The 18,556-nt window shown below is 60.3% G+C and overlaps 1 protein-coding gene across 4 annotated transcripts in view; it reads left to right on the forward strand.

The window, feature by feature from the left end:
- The first annotated feature begins 663 nt into the window (after positions 1-663).
- The window catches only part of TBC1D2B (TBC1 domain family member 2B), a 61,477-nt gene continuing 43,584 nt past the window's right edge, over positions 664-18,556 (forward strand). Inside the window, exons 1-2 of one of the 4 annotated variants that reach the window (XM_032391940.1) lie at positions 664-1,499; positions 14,682-14,835. In XM_032391940.1, coding sequence (XP_032247831.1) covers positions 1,425-1,499; positions 14,682-14,835 — 229 coding nt within the window. In that variant the 5' untranslated portion in view covers positions 664-1,424. Of the gene's footprint in view, positions 1,500-13,465; positions 13,502-14,681; positions 14,836-17,647; positions 18,178-18,556 lie in introns of those variants that run through there. The other 3 variants (XM_032391941.1, XM_032391943.1, XM_032391942.1) reach the window with 3 other exon arrangements.

Genomic DNA, 18,556 nt, shown 5'->3' on the forward strand with positions numbered 1-18,556 from the left:
CGCTGCCGGCCCCCTCCTCCGCCCCTCACCTGGGCTCCCCCCCGCGCAGCCGTCCCGGCCGTTGGCGCCTGCGGGCTTCTGGACCTGCCTAGGTTACGGCCCCTTCGTGCTTCCGCTGCCGCTTCTGTAACGGGGCGGGGGGGGGCGGCCGCGGACCCCTGGTGGGGGTGGGTCGGAGGGGGCAGGGCCTTCCCCGGTGATGCCCTGCAGCCGGGCCCTGGGGCAGGGGCGCTCAGCGAGGGTCGCACAGCCTGCAAGTGGCCAGGCCTGGTCCCTGGCTCCTCACTTTGCTGGGAGACGTGGGAGGGGGTTCCTTCAGCCGGTTCTGCCTTGCCGGTGCGAGGCTTCCTGCACCTGTGGCGAGAAGCCCCGCGGGGAAGATCGGTGGAGAGTCCTGGTGCTGGTGCCCGCGGGCCTCCCCTGGCCTGGGGGTCCCCCTCTCCCCGGGGCCCTCGGGGCCCTCATGCTGGAGCTCACACCTCTCTCCCGGCCTGGCTCCCTGCCTGGGGGCTCTGAGCCCCCACCCGCAGTCCTCAGGCTGGGCTTCCCCCCGGGCAGAGGGCTGGGCTGGCCTGTTCGAGCGCTCTCCCGGACCAAGTGCAGAGCAGAGTGGGCTGTGCCTGCTTCCCGGGCCGGGCGAGCCCAGCACTGTTCCCGGGCCTCCAGAGCACGCAGCAGCTGGGGCTGCTGCCCGAGGTCATCTCAGAGCCATGTCAGCTCAGCTGCTGCCATTCAGGCAGGCTGATTCCTGGGTGCTTTCCGGCCCCTCCGCGCCGTCTGAGTGGGTGCAGACAGCCTGCTTCTGCAGGGGAAGCCAAGCAGGGTTGCAGTACGACTCCGGCTGACTTGGAGACCGTTTGTATAAGCTTGGGAATGACTCCAGGGAGCACACAGGGACCTGTGCCAGGAACGGGCTTGTCCTCGCTGTGCATGCGGGCAGTCTGTGTCAGATGGATTTCCTGTCGAATTGTTTGTTAACAAAGAAAGCGGAGCATCCTGTTTCAGGTTTTCTCAGCTGACTTTGGAGCCCTCGGTCCGTTTTCTCATGGAGAGAAATGTGAGTCATGGAGGTTCGTCCCTCCATGGGGCTTGGAGGCTCAGGTGAAGACGGTGGCCGCAGAGCCGAGTGGCCTGAACTCGCGTGGGTGTGCCACGCACGTGTGTTGGGCAGCGAGGCCCCCTGTGGGTCCCAGCCCCCTCTGGTCTAGTGGGACGCTCACCTTCCTCCTTAGGGGGTTGTGAGCATTCTGGAAATGTGGTGGGGACGTCTGGCAGAGCGTAGGCCCTGCGTGGCAGCCGTACGAAATGACGAGTAGCATCTGGGGCCAAGTGTGCGGCATATTCGTGTAAAGGAATGTTTATACAGCAGTGAGCGTGAAGAGGTGACAGCTGAAGCGTTAGCTCGCATAAAACGGGGCAAGAAGATGGTACAGAGCGATTGCGTACGGACAGCACTGTTGATGGAAGGTTATGAAGCTCACGCGGCTGTCTGCCGTGTCGTGAGTGCCGAGCGGCGGGGGGTGATGAGGCCTGGATTCGGGACGGCCTTGCTGCATGGGAAGATGAGGCAGGCGTCCAGTGTGTTTGCAAGTGTTTATTTCCAGGACTGGGTGGTGGGTGCCCCAGGGCGCTTTATAGCATTCTGTCCATCTTGTTCTATGTTCAGAATATTTTTAAAAAAAGGAAATCACTTTTCATGTGGATTCCTGACTGAGGAATATGGAAAGTTGACTAGTCGCTGAGGGTCTGCTTTACAGAAACAGTGGGAATGGGAACACAGGCAAGGCTTCCCAAAAGAAGGGAGTGGTGGAGACGTGGGCTTCCGGAGTAGGGGCACGCCTTGAGAAGGATGGTGTAGGGGATTCCTTTTGAGCTGTGGGAGTAAAACTTTCGTGGTGGTAAGGTGGGGATCAACCGTTTATCTTCCTTGTCACCCGTCAGGGCCTGTAAGCGTCCTCGGCCAGCGGGGAGCCCCTGATTTGCAGGGAGGATCTTAGGCTACTGAGGACTAAGCCCTGCTCAGGCTTCAGCTGGTTGCATATCATTTTACAGATACTATCTCCCTGGACAGATGACTTAGAAAGAAAAGAAAAATCAGCAATTTGCTTGTTGCATTATCATGTGTTTCTTGTTTTAAAGCGTCTTTTCAGCCCTCCCTGGCAAAGCTGTGGTTTTGTTGGGCTTTTTCGAAATGTTTTACTGCTTGAGTCTTAATGAAAACTGATATTGGAATTTCTTGCTAAGCTTCTCTGTTGCTGAACTCAGGGATCTGGTCCAGCGCCTTGTTTTACAGACGAGGGAACAGAGGCCAGAGAGGGGCTGGGATTTGCCGGAGATCGGGAAGCTAGACTGAGACCCACTCTGAAAGTCGACACTCCGGGAATAGCGAGTGTCCGAGATGCAGAGTGTGTAATTGTGTTAGGACGTCAGTGCTTTGGGATGAGATAAGGTGTAGCGCTTTTCCCTTTGCTGCATTTGATTTCTGTCCTTTTCACGTCGTGAGAAAGCAGCAGGGGCATTTTACATTTGGAAGCTGCTACGGCCATCAGGCAGAGGCCAGTGGTGCCGGGGCGGGTGAGGAGAGTGTGCTGCTCACCGGGCTTTCCGGGGCTGTGAGGAGCAGGGGACAGCTCTGGAGGGAGGCCAGCGTGTGACTGATGGGGGGGCGGGTAAAGCGTGAGCGGGAACCAGCCTCCTCTGCCGGGCCTCTGCAGGCCCTGGAACAAGGGGCAGCGTCCGCCTGTCAAGGACCAATTCTCCACCCTCCACCCCTTTCTTGGGGCCGTTTGGTGCTCAAATGGACAAGGGGTCGGTTTCTGAGTCACACGTAACTACCCAGTCATGAACCCATTCCTGGGAAGGATGCACATTCTCTGGTGTTGAAACTGCTCGCAGCTTAATGACAAACATTTGTCAGCCTGGGTAGTCATCGTGTGTCCCACGCAGAAGAGAGGCTGGGAACTCTGCCTTCCTGGCGCCACTAAGCTGTCCTGCCCGAGGGCATCCACTCGGGTCTCAAAGTGTTACTTAGATCTTTGGTCCAGACTTCGCTTTTCAGGGTTTGTCAGGGCGGCCCAGCTAGGACACTCCTTAAAGGCAGGTGTGGTGTCCTAATATCCCGTTATTCTAGAAATGACTCTCTGGGGGAGGGGTTTAGATTAGGAACTGTCATTTCTCTTAGAGATTGAGGCAGTCGGGTCTGAATGACACTGGAGTGGGTGGTGTTGGCCTACTTCCTGTCAGGTGTGGGCCTCAGCTGGGCTTAACCATAACCCCCAGTGGCTAGACCATAACCCCCAGTGGCTTGCCCAGTCCTGCCGCCTGGCGCGGTGCTCCTTACGGTGTGGTCCGCACCCCGCTCCTGAAGTTTGCATCCTGACCTCCTGAGCGGTGCCCGTGGGTATGTGTGCAGTGAGAGCACACAGGGTGGTCGCCCAGCAAGCACTGGTTTGGGGAGGGCTTCGGCCCTCTGGGAGGGTGAGCCAGATCCCCCAGTGTATCTAGTGACGCTCTCCCTTGCGGCATGCTGTGAGCGCCCACTGAATACGACAGGCATGAGCTACGCAGAGAGGGTGCGGCCCACCCAGAGCACAGCCAGTCCTGATTTTCGGGCTCTGGTGTTTCACGCCCCTGGCTGGACACCCCTGTAGCCGTGGGTGAGTTTTTTAAGTCCAGGGCCGCATGGAAAATATTTTAGGTCTTGCCACCACACCGTGTGACTCCTCTGCTGTCATGATCCAGAAACAGCCATAAAATGAGTGTAACAGTGTTTCTGTAATTTTTACTTATGGACTACGAAATTTGAATTTCATGTGATTTTCACGTGTCACAAAATACTGTTCTTTCAATTTTTTTTTCAACCATTTAAAAGCATAAAAACCATTCCTGGCGTGTAGGCGTATACACAGGCGATGGGCTGGATATGGCCCGGGACTGTGGTTCAGGGACTCACATGTTTCGGGGGGCCTGGGGCCCCTCTCACCCTCTCACCCTGCGCTTAGGCACTGGGCGTGCAGGCCGAACGACATGAGCCAGTTCCTGCCTGGCGGGGCTTTCGGTAACGTGGGGAGACAGACGGTCACAGCAACGGGCGCCGTGCAGCGTGGGAGGAACGAGGTGTGAGCATGTGTGACGGGGGACCCGATCTAGTTCGCAGGGGAGGGCTGGGAGAGACTTGCAGAGGTGTGAAGGTTGGGTTGGTGTTGACCACAGGGGAGAGGGGGAGGGGGCCTGGCGGGAGCAGAGGTGCGTAGGCGGGAGTGCTGGTCGCATGTGGGGCTCTGGGAGTTCCAGGGGGCAGCCAGGGAGAAGGGGGCACAGCCTTTGGAGGGGGAGGCCTTTGGGGCCAGAGTGCAGGGATCAGCAGAGTTTTCAGTGGGGGTTGAGGGTTTTTTTTTCTCTCTTCCAAATGGGTGGGTGGGTCACGCCCAGTACTCGCATCTAACCGCCTGGAGGACTGTCCAGCCTGTGTATGAAGGGTTGACGTATGTATGTGACAGCCTGGCAGAAAGGTTTCAAAGGAAACAAACGTGAAGGTAAAGATACTGTGGCCTCTTGCTTCTTAGGCAGCACGGTTTCGGGGGGAGCGGGGTCGGGGAGGCCGCCTGGGGGGGCTTGTGTGTGGGGCCTGCCCTGCGGGGTGGACTGCCCATCCCAGAACATTCCTCGTGACCACCTTCACCAAACGCTTGCCTCTTCCACCCGCTTTGCTCAAATGCACGTTGCCAACTTCCTTCCCCTTTGGAGGCAACCGTTTCTTAAGAAATGGGGGGAGCCACATGCATTTGGGGTTGAGGTGTAAACACCACCTGCCACCTCCCTGAGGCTCCTGAGGGCTGGACAGGTGTCCTTGTTCAGGTGCCTTTACCCATCAGCCACTGGGGTACAGCCTTGCTGCGTGGTCAGAAGTCAGACCATAACCTTCCTTCCAAGAACAGAAGAGATCCCGTTATTCTAGAAATGACTCTCTGGGGGAGGGGTTTAGATTAGGAACTGTCATTTCTCTTAGAGATTGAGGCAGTCGGGTCTGAATGACCCTGGAGTGGGTGGTGTTGGCCTCCTTCCTGTCGGGTGTGGGCCTCGGCTGGGCTTGCTTGCTGTCCCAGAGGGAGCGCAGTATGGGTTCGGGAATTAGGGAGCCGCGGGGCTCCTAACCCGCCACCTGCTGCGCACCCCCCGACGCGGCAGAGATGCTCCCTGGGGAGCCCGCGGATCCCACACTTGCCCCATAAGCAGTGGCCCACCAGGCCACTCAGGAAACCCACGTACACAGGCCGCCCCCTGAAGTGGGTCCAGTCCTGTCCGGGTATGTGAGCGGCTGGTGCTGTGTCCAGCTAGGGCGCACGCAGCCCGAGGACAGATTGTCTGCAGCTCAGCACTGCGTCCCCGGCGCGTAGGGGACGGTCAGGCAGGTAGTCGGCGCTCGGGGCACCCTGGCCGGCTGACCGAACACTCCTGTTGCACAGAGGAGGTTCCCGGTGTCTGTTCATCCATTAGCACCTGCCGCCGTGTAAGCATTACGCTTTTTCTGCAGATACAGCAGTAATTTTCCCACTCGCTTAAGAAACTGCAGCACAAAGACTTTAAAAATACATCAGCACCTGATGGCTCTGGAGGACCTTTGCAGGAAATCGTATTTGTCTGTCGCTGTCAGCGTGGGGCGTGAATATCTGAGGCCTGCCCGCGTCCTGACCCTGGGGGAGGTGTGGCATCTTTCCACAGTGATGAAGGAGGGAGGCCTGTATGTAAAGGACTGATTTGGACGTGGCCCGGGGCCAGAAGGCTGTGGTCGGTGTGATCGTTGCAGAATTGGAGAGGCCTGCGTGGTGACTGTCCAAAGTGCTCCCTGGAGAAGGCGGGCTGGGGAGCGGTCAGGTTTGGGTGGAACCGTAGCTGCTCAAAGACTGAGAGCCTCGTGCGCCCGCGGACATGTCCCCGGTCAGACGGGAGTCCGTGTCTTCATTCCCTGACCTTTCTCAGGTTGACCGCGTGGGGGACCTGGACCCTGGTGGGGAGGGGTCCCAAGCTGTGTCCTTGGGACTGTTCTCCGGGGCCAGCCTCCGGGAAGGAGCGCGTTCTCGTGCAGTGTGCCCCTCGGACGAGAACCTGTCTGAGTGTCGGGTGGCAGGCCTGGCGGTGGACGGGGCGGGCAGGCCCTGCCATCGGAGATGTCGATCTTGGATTAGAGGGGTTATTTCGTTTCCGCTGCAGCTCTGTGATGTCCAGGGAAGACTGCTGGCAGACAGGTTGGCCTGACTGTCCTGGGCACGGTGCGACCAGTCAGCCCTTCGCCTGGCCAGTTCTGTGGCGTGAGGCCCTGGCGGGCACCCGGCGGGAGTCAGCCATTGCCTCTGGCCTCGGGGAGCTTGCCCAGCCTGTTCCAGGCTGTGACTGGGGCGTTGTCGTTAAGCGGCTCGGTGACTCGGGAGTCCTTACGCGCTTTTGCTCCAGGGGTCACTGCCCCCGAGTCGGAACTGGAGGGGCCGTGACCCGGGGCGCCAGCACAAGGGAACAGGCCTTCAGTGGGGTGGTGGTGGATACGCGAACCGTGTGTCCTGTTCACCCAGCAGCTCGGTGATGTTTGCTTTGTGTTCCCGCTCTAGGTCGTGGGTAGGCAGTCCGGCTCATGCGGGGTCAGTGGTGGACAGGCACCTAAACTGGGCATTTGCCCGTTTTCTGCTGCAGTGTAGCTTCAAGATGGCAAGTCGCGTGGGGATTGGACGTGAGTGGTGTAGACGGTCTGCTTCCAGGAGGGGTTGGCTTAGCGGGAAGCGCGCATCCCATCGGGAGCCTTCTCTCGGGCGGCGTGTGCCAGAGGGGGACAGGCCCCCGGCAGCTGGGGTGTCCCGTGAGCTGTGCCCGCTCGCCCGGCGTCCGGGTTCACACTGCGCCCACACACTTCCTGTCCTGGGCGACGTGCTGACAGAGTGCTCGCGGCTGGCTGCCGTTAGGAGGAAGCATGCTGTTCAGAGCCGTGGTTCTCAGCTGTAGGAGAAAGGCCTGTGGAGAATGCACACGGCGGGCTCGCCCCAGCGACCCTGATGCGGTCGGTAGGCGGGGTGTGCCCCGGGGAGCGGCACGCTTACCAGCCCGACCCTCCGGCCGCAGGTGTGCATGCCTGCTTCTGGGAGCCACCGCTGCCCTGGACCGTGAGCGACCGCTCCCTCCGTGGCAAGCACAGAGGGCCTGTCCGGGGACGGCCTTCTGTGTGGACTGGAAATAGCTCGGCCGCGTGGGCGGAGGTGAGCCCCTTGTCCTTGGGCCAACGCTCTGTGGTTTCTGTCTGTGTATCTGCTTTGCATTCTGAGTTTCTACAGCACTGGTTTGGGGCTTGTCACCCTCTCCCCGATCCCCCGAGGCCCTGAGGTTTGCGTCTCCCGCGCCGGCCGCACGGTCCTGGGCGGCACCGCGTGCTGGTGCCCCTCCAGGGGCGTTGGTGGGCATCCTGGGGGTATTTCCGGGAGAGCGTCGTCATGGCCACCCCCGCGTAGCTGGTCAGGACTTGGAGGGCCCCCAGATTTCGCCCAGCCAAGGGTGAATTACAGAATGACGCCGAGGAGCCACCCGACCTGTTCTGAGACGCCAGCTCAGCCCGAGAGACGGTTGGAGACCAGGTGCCCCCCAGACACCCCGCAGACTCGCTTGAAGGGCAGCGGATCTCTGCGGCCACACTCCCCTGCCCCCGGGTCTCTGGCTCGTGGAGTCTGGGACCCCAGTTCCTAAACCTTCATACGAAGTCCTTCCTGTGTCCTGCGTCTGAGTAAAACGCGTCACGCGGGAGCAGGGCAGCGTCGCGTGGTGTGTGGGAACCGTCAGGGCGGGGGGTCGGGGTGCGGACCGTCCCGCGGCTGCTGCAGCTTTTATTCCCCCGAGCTCACAGGGCCCTGGCTCTCCCCGACTGTTCAACAGCAGGGCTGATAGGGAGCCACGGGAATGCAGCCGGGGTTTGCCGGGGGCCACGTGCCCCCGTTGTGTCGCCGGGCTTACGCACTTCCTGCAGGGAGAGGAGAGCCAGAGTCACCCGATTCTGTCACCTGGCCCAGCCCCCCACAGCCCTTGTCTTTGGGGCCCCTTTCCTGCGAACGTGCTTCACCTTGTTCTGTGTCTGGATCCCCTCCTCCCCGTCCTCACCTTTGCTTGCTGGTCTCTGTGACATCCGTTAATGCTGGGAAGGTGTCAGGACAGATGAGTTTGTGTCAGCGTATTTGCTTTTAAAAAGAGGGTGCTTGAGTGATAAATGGGAGCCCCCCCACCGACTTCCGCCTCCCGCACGCGTGGCGGGTGGGGCACCTCCCCTGGGGTCTGGGTTCTTGCTCAGCCTTTGGAAAGGATTGAGATTACAATTGTGTAACTATTTTGATAGAATATATGAAAATGCCGATTTTAAGATAGTTTGAAAAGAGAAGAGGTAAGAGCTCGTGGCACCCGCCGGAGGAACGGAGCGCTGTGCGGATGCTCCCCACTCTGCCGGGCCTGGAGGTCCTGCCTGGGTTCCCTTCCCGGCATCTGCCGCTGGCTCAGACATAGGACTTCCCGTCTGTTTCGTTGGTTCGGGGCCAGATCTCATGAGATTCTTTCCAGGCTCGTGATTTTGAAACATTCAAAAGAAAATTTGGAACCTAAAGTTATTTATCAGATCTGCTTGTGGTCTGTTTTTCATCAGAGTGTTGTATCCTCAGGCTGCTTATGATATTCTTGTGCTTTTATTGCTTAGATGCGTCTTGGGAATCCAGATGTCCTCCTTCAGATTTAAGAAACAAAATTCCGTGCCCATGAGCAGCCATCGTGTCCTGTTAAGCAGCGCGCCGAGTGAGGTGCGCACGGAGCCCGCCCCGCGTGCACCCTCCTTTCTGTAACCCTGCTGTGAACGTGGTCGTGCTGTTCTTCGTAGACGTGGGGGCCGGGCCTCTGGGGAGGAGCCCAGAGCCTGGACGACTGGAGTGCTGTCCTCACACGGCAGGATCGGGTTGGGGGTGTTTGGACTGGGCAGCGAGGGGGAGTTTGCAGGCGGTTGCTGGTGCAGCAGGGGCTGTGGAGGCTGAGCCGGCCTCCGTGTGCGCGCGAGCACGCGTGTGGGGGCGCGGGCGCGGCGGGGGCCCGGTTAGCATGCGGGTCGCACGGCCGCGGACGCCGTCAGGGAGCCTGGGAGCCTGGGGCGCGCGTGGCTTCGCTGCGTCTGGAGGGGGACGCCGAGGGCGGCAGGCCCGTCAGCTCGCTGCTGTGGGGCCCGAGGGGATGTGCCGGGAGAACCCCAGGGAGCGCGAGTGGAGAGACGGGCGGGGTCCTCGCCTTGGTGGCTGGCGACTCCTGCGGGCTGGAGCGCGGCTTCCCTGCCGTCTGTCTGTGAGAAATGTCTTCAGCGCGGGATCGTGGGGCCCCCGTGGACCACGGCGGCGCTCTCTGACCCGGCGCAGCGGTGCGCACCCCGCAGTGTGTCCCGAGGGCCGCCAGCACTGGCGGGGAGACCAGCGGTCCTCGCCGAGGACCCCGCACGCCCACAGGGGCTCACGGTCAGCCTCCCGGCGCTCAAGGAAAACCGTGCGGAGCTTGAGTCCTGCGGGGATGCCGGGAAGACGGGCGTGCGCCCCTCCCGCCTCCTCCGTGTGACAGCAAGGAACCCAGACCCCGGTCTGAATCTCCACGGAGCCACTCCGGCCGTGAGGTCGCAGGTGATGGTGGAGACGCGATCGCCGCGCCCAGGGGGACGCGCCCTGTGAGCTGACTTGACCCTCGGAGCCGCGGCTGCAGGTCCGTTGCTGTTGTCGCTCACGCCCTCCCGGGGGCATCGGACCCCCGCTCACGGCGCCCGGGGCGTGAGCCCAGACGTCTGGGTCCCAGCCCCGGTGCCTATCCCGGGGCACGCGGGTACCGCCGTCTGGGCGGTCGTGCGCTTCTGGTGACGGCGCATGCCCGCGTTCAGTCCGCCGCCACCCGTGGTGATGGCTCCCCGCTGGGGCCTGGCGCTGCTGCGGGCGTGGGGACGCGTCACAGCCGGTGTTCGTGCTCGGTTGTGTGAAGGGAAGCGGACGGGTGTCTGGGGACGGGAGAATGTGTGGAAGGACTCCCCGCGAAGTGTGCATGACGTCATGTCTGGTGACGGGCTTGCGGTCAGTTTCTCTTTTTTCTGCCTTTTGCAGAGTTTGCACAGCAAACGTGGTTGTTACTATTGTTTGAAATAAAAGTCTACAATATGCTGTGGCATTTGTTAAGGAAGGTGAGCGGGAGCTCCCAGGCAGGCAGGGGTCCTCGGCGAGTGCGGGCTGCGTGCACCTCCGCCCCCGGCAGGTCGTTTGCTCTCTGTCTCCGTTTGTCATTTGTCATTTCGTTCTGCGTGGTGTGGTGGAGTTTTTGGACAGACAGACATTTTCTCTACTGCCTTGCTTTTTGGGATTAGAAAGGTCTTTCCGTTCCAAGAGAATAGGACTGTGTGCAGTAGCAACTTCCCCTTTGTTTCTGGGGAGAATAATCAGCCCCGTGAAACCCACACCTCCTGCCCGGAGCCGGCTCCCGGGGGGCCGCGTGCGGGAAACAGCCCTCGAAGGTCAGGCCGTCTGGCCTTCAGTCTGGGGCTCAGCCTCGGAAGAGCACTTGGCCTTGCCAGGTGCACGCGGCCCTGGAGCTCATCTCTCTGCTGGAAGCTTCTGTGTGGATTGCGTCTGCCGCACGGCGGGTTTAAAGTCCAGAGTCAGACCCGCTTGCGCACCTTTGAAAAGCGCGGAAATCTACACGGCTGTTGTGGGATGCAGAAGAGACAGAAACTTAATTATGTAGGCATTTTCTTTGGGCGCTTTAAATGATCTTTATGCACATTCAAATCTGGAATCAAATTTGAATTCATTTTAATGCAAATTTCTAACCAGTTGTCCTAAGGCCATTGTTTATTTTTTTTTTTTATTTTATTTTTTTTTATTTTTTTATTTTTTTTAAAGATTTTGTTTATTTATTTGACAGAGAGAGATACACAGCGAGAGAGAGAACACAAGCAGGGGGAGTGGGAGAGGGAGAAGCAGGCTTCCCGCAGAGCAGGGAGCCCGATGCGGGGCCCGATCCCAGGACTCCGGGATCGTGACCTGAGCCGAAGGCAGATGCTCAACGACTGAGCCACCCAGGCGCCACCAAGGCCATTGTTTAATAATGACTACTTCTCCTGATCTCGTTTGGGATGCTGCATTTGACTGGGCTCAGCTCTGGACTCCCCGCCCGCACACCGGCCGGTCGCGCCTTCCTCACGGCCTCCCTGCTCTGAAGGGCAGAGCCCCACGCCTCCTTTGTTTTGTCCAGAGCTCTTGAAGGTTAAAGTTTAGATGAGTTTTCCTTTAGAATGTTGACTGGATTTTTGGAAAGTTTCCGTAACGTACAAGGGTTTCTTAGGCCAGGCATTTTGTATTTTGGTTGTAATTAGGAATGTGTTTCTAGCTGTTTATTGCTGTTGGAAAGGAAACCGTTTGCTCACTGGGTGTGGCTGAGGCAAGAATCGACCCGGTCTCACCCAGTTCTGTGTCCCCGGTGTGGACGGCGGCACTTGGCCTAAGTTAGGCGCTTGGTAAATATTTGCCAAGCGAACGAACAAACATTTTTGTGTATGTGGCATTTTTCCCTTTTCCTTCTTTTGGATTACTTCAGATAGATGCCCAGGAATGACGTTGGGTCGAAGGGGACGAGCTTTGTGCGGCTTCTACCGTGTGCTGAGGTTCCGTGGGTGGAGGTTCCTTCCCCCAGGGCTGGAGACCCCGGGGTGCAGAGCTTGGCCCAGGGGGTCGCGTGGTGGGAATGTGGGTAGGGGACAGCGCCCAACTCCCGTGATGCTGCTTGGTCGCTGCACCAGCCCCTCCCCCAGGAACACGCCCACCTGCTGGGAGTGGGCCCGGAATGAACTCACTTGTGACCAGATGACCTTATTACAGGACTTTTCTGCGCCCCGGGGAGAGAGCCAGGCTTGGGGGAATGTCCAGGGGAAGGGCAGGGGCTGGGGCCCTTCTCCCCAAGTGTGGGCTTCTGGGTTTGGGGCCAGTGGAGGTCTGGGGACCGAGTCTGTGGGAGCAGCTGGGGCACCGTGTGGTTCTTCTCAGCCACTGAGGACTCAAGTCCACGTCCGCCTGGATGTGGGTGGCCTGGTTTTCATTCTCTGACCTGACCTGACATGGCACCTAAATGCAGCAGGTGTCTCAGATCAGGACCATGCCCGCCCAGTGCAAGTCTGTCCCCTGGTCTGCAGCTCGGATGGCTGGGTAGGGACAACCAGAATAGCTTTCTGAGATGTTCTGTGTGGCTCGTGTTGGGACTGGGATTAGCAGTCTTGGGGCAGTGGGAGCAGCTAGACACGAGGGGAGAGTCGGATATCTGAATGCGTCAGGCATCTTGGACGGCGTTGAGAGCAGCAGGTCTGACGTCTGCCTTCAGGGAACTCAGGCTAGTGAGGGGCACATGAGGCGTGTCCCTCCCTCCGTGGGAAACTGACCTGGGGTACGCGGTGTCATCCTGCTCAGAGGATAGAGAGAACATGGCAGGCTCAGGTCAGAGAAACCTCCTCTGGAGGTAACATTTGCATTGGGCTTTGAAGGATGTATAGGAGTTGGGGAGACAGTGTTCAGGGAGACCTAGGATACGGCCGTCGCGAGTCTTCAGATGGCAGATACTGGCACCTGGCCTCTTGCTGGACCCTTACCTCCCACAGGCACCTGCTGAGCTGAGCCTTGCTTCTGCCCCTTCCAGCATGATTGGAGTGCCCATCTGGCTCTCCAGAATTTGGGATTAGAGCATTGTAAATTGGGGGTAGGGGGCAGATCCTGTCTCCCAGTCCTGCTGCCCATCCATCTGGCTGGCAGGTGCCGGGCAGATACGGTGTGGTGGTGATAGGCTTCAGCTGGGCTGGGGCTCAGTGGAGGGCACTCCTGGTGATGGGCTCATGGAGGTGTTCCGTGATGTCAGATTGCTTGAGGGTCCTACTTGCCCCGTTGGAGAAGGGCAGAGGGGGTATTGAAACTGTGAGCCATCAGCCAGACTAGCCGGACTCGTCGTTGGTCCCTAAAGAGCGTTGGCATCTCCACGGTTAAAGGACGGAGAAGTCACCTTGAGTCCTACAGTCCTGTGGGAGGGGAGAAGTGGAGGCTGCCCCACACCCCAGGAACCTGATGCCCTTGGCCTCCGCTTCGATCCCCAAGGCCGCTTCCCACCCGGTCGCCTTCCCACCAACCCTGGCTCCCAAAATGGACTGCATTTATCATCACAGTCTAGAGTAGGACAGTTGAGACACACACAGTATGAACCATGATATACCTGCTTTAAGCTTTCTTTTTTTTTTTTTTTTAAGATTTTATTTGTCAGAGCACGCGAGCACAAGCAGGGGGAGCAGCAGGCCAGAGGTGGAAGCAGGTTCCCCGTTGAGCAGAGAGCCCGATGCGGGGCTCGATCCCAGGACCCTGGGATCATGACCTGAGCTGGAGGCAGATGCTTAACGACTGAGCCACCCAGGCGCCCCCGTGCTTTAAGTTTTCAAGTGTAGGTGAGATAATGCGATGCATCCGGAGTATTCTGTCGTGTGGCGCCCACCGCATTTCCCATGCTCTGTGGCCTCGTGTGTCCAGTGGAGGCTGTGCTGTGCTGGGCAGATCTGGAGGAACTTTCCGTGTTGAACCCAGACTGAACCCGGGGCGACCGAGAGCCTCGTTAGTGATTGTGATCTAATCAGGTCGGGGCGAGGTCGGCTCTCAGCTCCGCCCCCCCTCCGTGCAGAGCTGCCGAGGGAACACACGGAGGCTGGCTGGACGTCCACTGATGGGCCGCCTGGCGCGGTGGGTGCCGCCCTGCCTCGCAGTCCCTGCGTGTCTGTCCAGGGGTCTCGGCTCGGACAGCGCGAGCCCCGGAGCCTTTCACTAGCTGCTTGGGATCGACGTCGACAAGCTTTCAGTGCTTTCCGGATTTTTAAAAAGGGAAGGAACCCCAGTTAATCATTGCCTCGAGGCGGTTTTCCCTGCTCTATTGACCAGATTTCTGTAACATGAATAATAGGTCAGACATTGAAAGCATGTGACTTTAATGTTTGTTTTTGCCCGGGGAATTTAGTGAGAGAGGATCACGAGGTTGCTAACTGTTCCCCAGCCAGATTTCCCGCTTTAAACCGAGGATTCCCGTTCAAGCAGACCTGTCGCGGTGCCCACCATGCGGGGGCAGTGGGAGAGGTTCTCGACAGGGCCCACTGCCCGGCACCCTTCCCGGCACTTGGTGTTGTCAGTTTTAAAAAGTTTTACCCATCCGACGCGCTCTCTGGTTTCCAGCCTGCCGTGTCCTTGGCGCCCTCCCAGAGGCTAACAGGTGGAAATACGGTTACTTGACGCGGCGCGGCCGGGACGCCACCCCAGACTGAGCGAGGCGTGAGCTCTCTATCTCTAGATGGGCATCGTGCGTGTGCCGCGTGCAGGGTCAGCGAGAACATCAGCCGTCCTGAAACCGTCTGTGGACGGTGTTCTGTGGTCCTGGAATTCCAGGTCCCACAGGCAGGATTTCTCCCCGGGGCTGAATTCCCGCTGTCCTTGCTGTTTGCTCCGCCCGCTTGCATGAGCAGCGGCTGCCCGTCCCGATGGTGAAGTCTGACCTGTGCTTCCCACCAGCGCCGTCCACGGGGCAGGGTGCTTCCGCCCGTCCCGCGTGTGGCCGTAACGCTCTCTCTGCTTCCGTCTCTGCAGGCCCCTAACCGTCAGCTCATGACCTACTGGCTGCAGGAGCTCCAGCAGAGGCGGTGGGAGTACTGCAGCGGTCTGGACATGGTGAAGTGGGACAGCAGGGCCTCCCCGACCCCGGGGGATTGCTCTAAGGGTCTCGTAGCCAGAGATAACTCAGGTAAGTCACAGGTGGGGGGACCCGCGTCCGTTCCTCGTGCACAGCCGTTTGCCACGGCAGGTCAGCTGGATGGATGTTCCGAACCAAAGTAGCGATGATCCCTTTCCAACGGTGGCGTTCCCTACTTTCTGGGGGCTTCCATGTACGGAGTCGTATTCAAGCCTGATGACGACCCCTATGTTGCCTGCATGTGCCCCCCCCTTAAGGTGACGCACCCGCCCCCCCGCTGATGCGTTCACAGACGTTTGTACGCACTTTGTTCTCAAAGCCTGTGCTCCTGACATCTCCCCAAGGAGACTTTAACCGATTCCATTTTATTCTACGTTTTTGTGGCATTTCAACAACTCTTGCTAATTCCCAGACACTCTCAGTGTAGAGATAATGGGGCTTTTTGTTTGAATATTGAGACCGTGAAACGCCACGGCGTCTTCATGACGGGTTCTGTTGAGCAGCACTTGCTTGCTGACCGTCCGTGCTGGGGCTCCTGCCTTCCTCACGGGAGAGGGCAGGCCACGGAGGCCTGAAGCCAGGCGTGACAGGTGCACACGCCAGGGTCCAGCCAGTGGGGGCTGGTTCTCTCGCCTACAAAGAGGTGAGGTCTGCACTTCCTGACGCCCGTGGGACCTTCTGCTCCTCAGAGCATGGGCTCCGTCAAGTTCCCTGCAAGCTACAGCCGCCTTGTTCCAGAAGCAGATGCCCCCAGAGCCCCACCCCTGCAGGCCCCTGCTGCCCTGCCCACCGTGTGCTCGACAGCCACAGCAGGGTCTGCGGCCAGACCCCGCGGTCAGTGACATGGTCACACCTGTCCACACGCACTCCCGTGAGGTCCTCACGTCATTCTCAGGGGCGCCCACACCCTGAGGGCACCAAGAGCCGAGGGGGCACCTCTGTGTTCCGTGCACAGTTCCTCTGGGTGTTTGAAAGCCGCTCTCCTAAGGGTTTTGACCAGAAGCAGCTCCGTGACCCTGCTGGTGCCTCAGGGGTGGGGCTCACACCGTCTGTCTGTTCCTTTAGTCTTAAAGTTTAGTGGTTTATAATCTCCATGCCCAACGTGGGGTTCAGCCTCGAGATGGAGGGGTACACACTCTAGCGACCAAGCCAGCGTGACGCCCTGGTTCCTTTATTCTGAGGACGGAGTACGTCTGACAGACCCAGGGCGCTAGACCGAAGGGTGTTTGTAACTCAGATTTGTATTAAAAATAAAGCTTTCCTCGTCTTCTGACCTCGTTGCCCCTTGTTCGGGGCATTCTCATTTTCGTCCCACGCTGTCGCGCCAGCACCCGCGGCCCTGACATCGCGAGAATGAACAGCTCTGGTGGGCAGGTGGTTGTGCGTCCTGGGAGGAAGCTCCATCGGCCGAAGCGGCCCTGGGGCCCCGAGCTGAAAGTACCTACTACCACCTGGGCCGCCAGCAAGTCTGCCGAGCCCTGCTCCACTGCCCCGGCACGTCTGTCTGTCTGAGCCGCGGTCTGCTCATCAGCGGGATGGAGAGCATGCCCTGCTCCAGTGTGTGGTCTGGGCGGTGGGATCTAAGGACCGAGAAGTCACAGTCCGTGCTCTCGAGGAGCGGGTGAGGGGCCCAGGCCGGTGCAGGCAGCTGTGAGAGGCAGTCTGAGGAGCGCGGCGCAGCGTGAGCCCGGCCGGCCTCGGGGTGCAGAAGGAGGTCCAGCGGGAGCGAGAGGCCAGAGAGGAGGCTGGATGGATGGTCAGGGGCCAGACCTGGGGGTGCATCACCAGACAAGGGAGAGCAGGGTGAGCGACGGCTGGGACGTGCTGAGTGCTGGGGAAGGCACCGGTCAGCGGGGTGGGGCTGGGATGGGGCTGGGATGGGGCTGGAAGCCGTGGTGGCCACAGCTCTGGCAGGGAGGGCGGTGGAAGGAGGTGGGCGGGGGGGGGGGGGCGAGGGGGAAGGGCTGGAGGATTTGGAGGTGGGTCAGGTGGGAGGGAGGGGAGGCCCGGCAGGGGGCTGGAATGCGAACCACCTGTCCACCCCTCGCAGTGCTGTCATGAGGGGCAGATGGGCGACTGCATTACGTGTAAAAGTACGTTGAAATTCGGAGTTGGTGAGGATTACATTCAGCTGCGGTCGGCGGGGAACCTGACTCACAGGGATGTGTTTGTCTCGTGAGGCGCCGTTCGCGGTCCGTAGTGGGTCAGCTTTCCCAGTCCGCTGCTGCCGGGGCCACGGGGGTCGGAAAGGAGGCGGCTCTCCCCGGAGCCCTCGGTCTTGCCTCCTTCGCGGGGGGGGGGGGGGGGGGGTGCGCGTGGCCGTCCCCGAGCCGGGGAGGGAGCGGGGAGGCAGGGTTCTGAGCTGAGCGCACGGCCACCGTCCACAGCAGCGTCTGTGAGGAAGGAAGGGCTGCGGGGAGCCCTGGAGCAGCGCCGTCACCCGCTGGCCTACGGAACATTCCTTCTCCAGAGTTCACGTCCTCCGCGTAGGAGTCTGTTGTCCCGTGACTGGGATTTGCAGCTTGACATTCGTCAGGGTGCACAGGAGGAATGGCTTGGCTGTGTCTGTCTGCTCCGCCGCCTGCACCCCGCAGCCCGGCCCCCGCGGGAGCGCTGTGCCGCACGCACGCGGACCCCGCACGTCCCCGCCTGGCTGTACCCCACGGGAGCGCTGTGCCGCACGCACGCGGACCCCGCACGTCTCCGTGCCTGCACCCCGCGGGAGCGCTGTGCCGCACGCACACGGACCCCGCACGTCCCCGCCTGGCTGCACCCCGCGGGAGCGCTGTGCCGCACGCACACGGACCCCGCACGTCCCCGCCTGGCTGCACCCCGCGGGAGCGCTGTGCCGCACGCACACGGACCCCGCACGTCTCTGTGCCTGCATGGTAAAGACTTAGCTTCCACACAAAGGAATACTTGGCGAAGACCAAGTGCAGGCTCAGAGCCCTTCCCCGCTGCGGGCACGAGGCAGCCAGAGCACAGGAAGCGAGCACAGGAGGCTGGCGGCCCCGCTCCAGGAGCTGCACGCAGTTCCTTTTGCTGAGCTCACTTCCCATGTAGGCTGATAAGCAACCAGCCGGGGATGACAACACCTTGTCTCTGAGACTTCCTGCGAGTCGGGGACCGTGGAAGCACTCCCGGTCACGGGTCTCGAGGGCCCAAGTACCCGTCAGAGCACGGCAGTTGCTTCCTGCAGAAAATGGCAGGACCGTTGGAGGGGAGACCACACACGTCCTTCTCGGTCGGGCGGGCGGGGCGGCCGCTGCTCCTTTCGGCCCCACGGTCTGTGCAGGGACTGCGGCTGGCAGAGGGAAGGCCCACATGGGGCCGGATGCAGACCCAGCCCGGCAGGCTGCGGCGGATCCACGGACTCGTCTCACCTGTCACCTGGTGAGCTGATCAGAGGGGCTGTGCTTCTCTCTGTGACCCCATTTGTAAAGTACTGCAAATGCTACGTGTTGTTCGGAAGTGTACATCACGGTGACTCGCGCGTGGTGCCCAAGGGGCAGCCGGTCCCAGTGGGGAGAGCTCACGGGACTTGGGTACCCACCGTTCTCCCATGTGTGAACAGGATGTCCTCTGAGGCTCCTTGTGGCCTCACATCAGGCCGGGGAAGTGTGTGAGGATGGCTTCTAGTTGTACGTGGGAGGGGCCTCCTTGGAGCCCGGCTGTGGGCGGGGGAGGGGGTGTGTGTGTGTGCCGGTGAGCTGGGTGGGTGATGCTGAGGGCGGAGGGGGTGCGGGTGAGCTGGGTGGGTGATGCTGAGGGC

This window comes from Phoca vitulina, unplaced genomic scaffold (assembly GCF_004348235.1).
Source record: "Phoca vitulina isolate PV1807 unplaced genomic scaffold, GSC_HSeal_1.0 scaffold65, whole genome shotgun sequence".
In the NCBI taxonomy this organism is placed as follows: domain Eukaryota; kingdom Metazoa; phylum Chordata; class Mammalia; order Carnivora; family Phocidae; genus Phoca; species Phoca vitulina.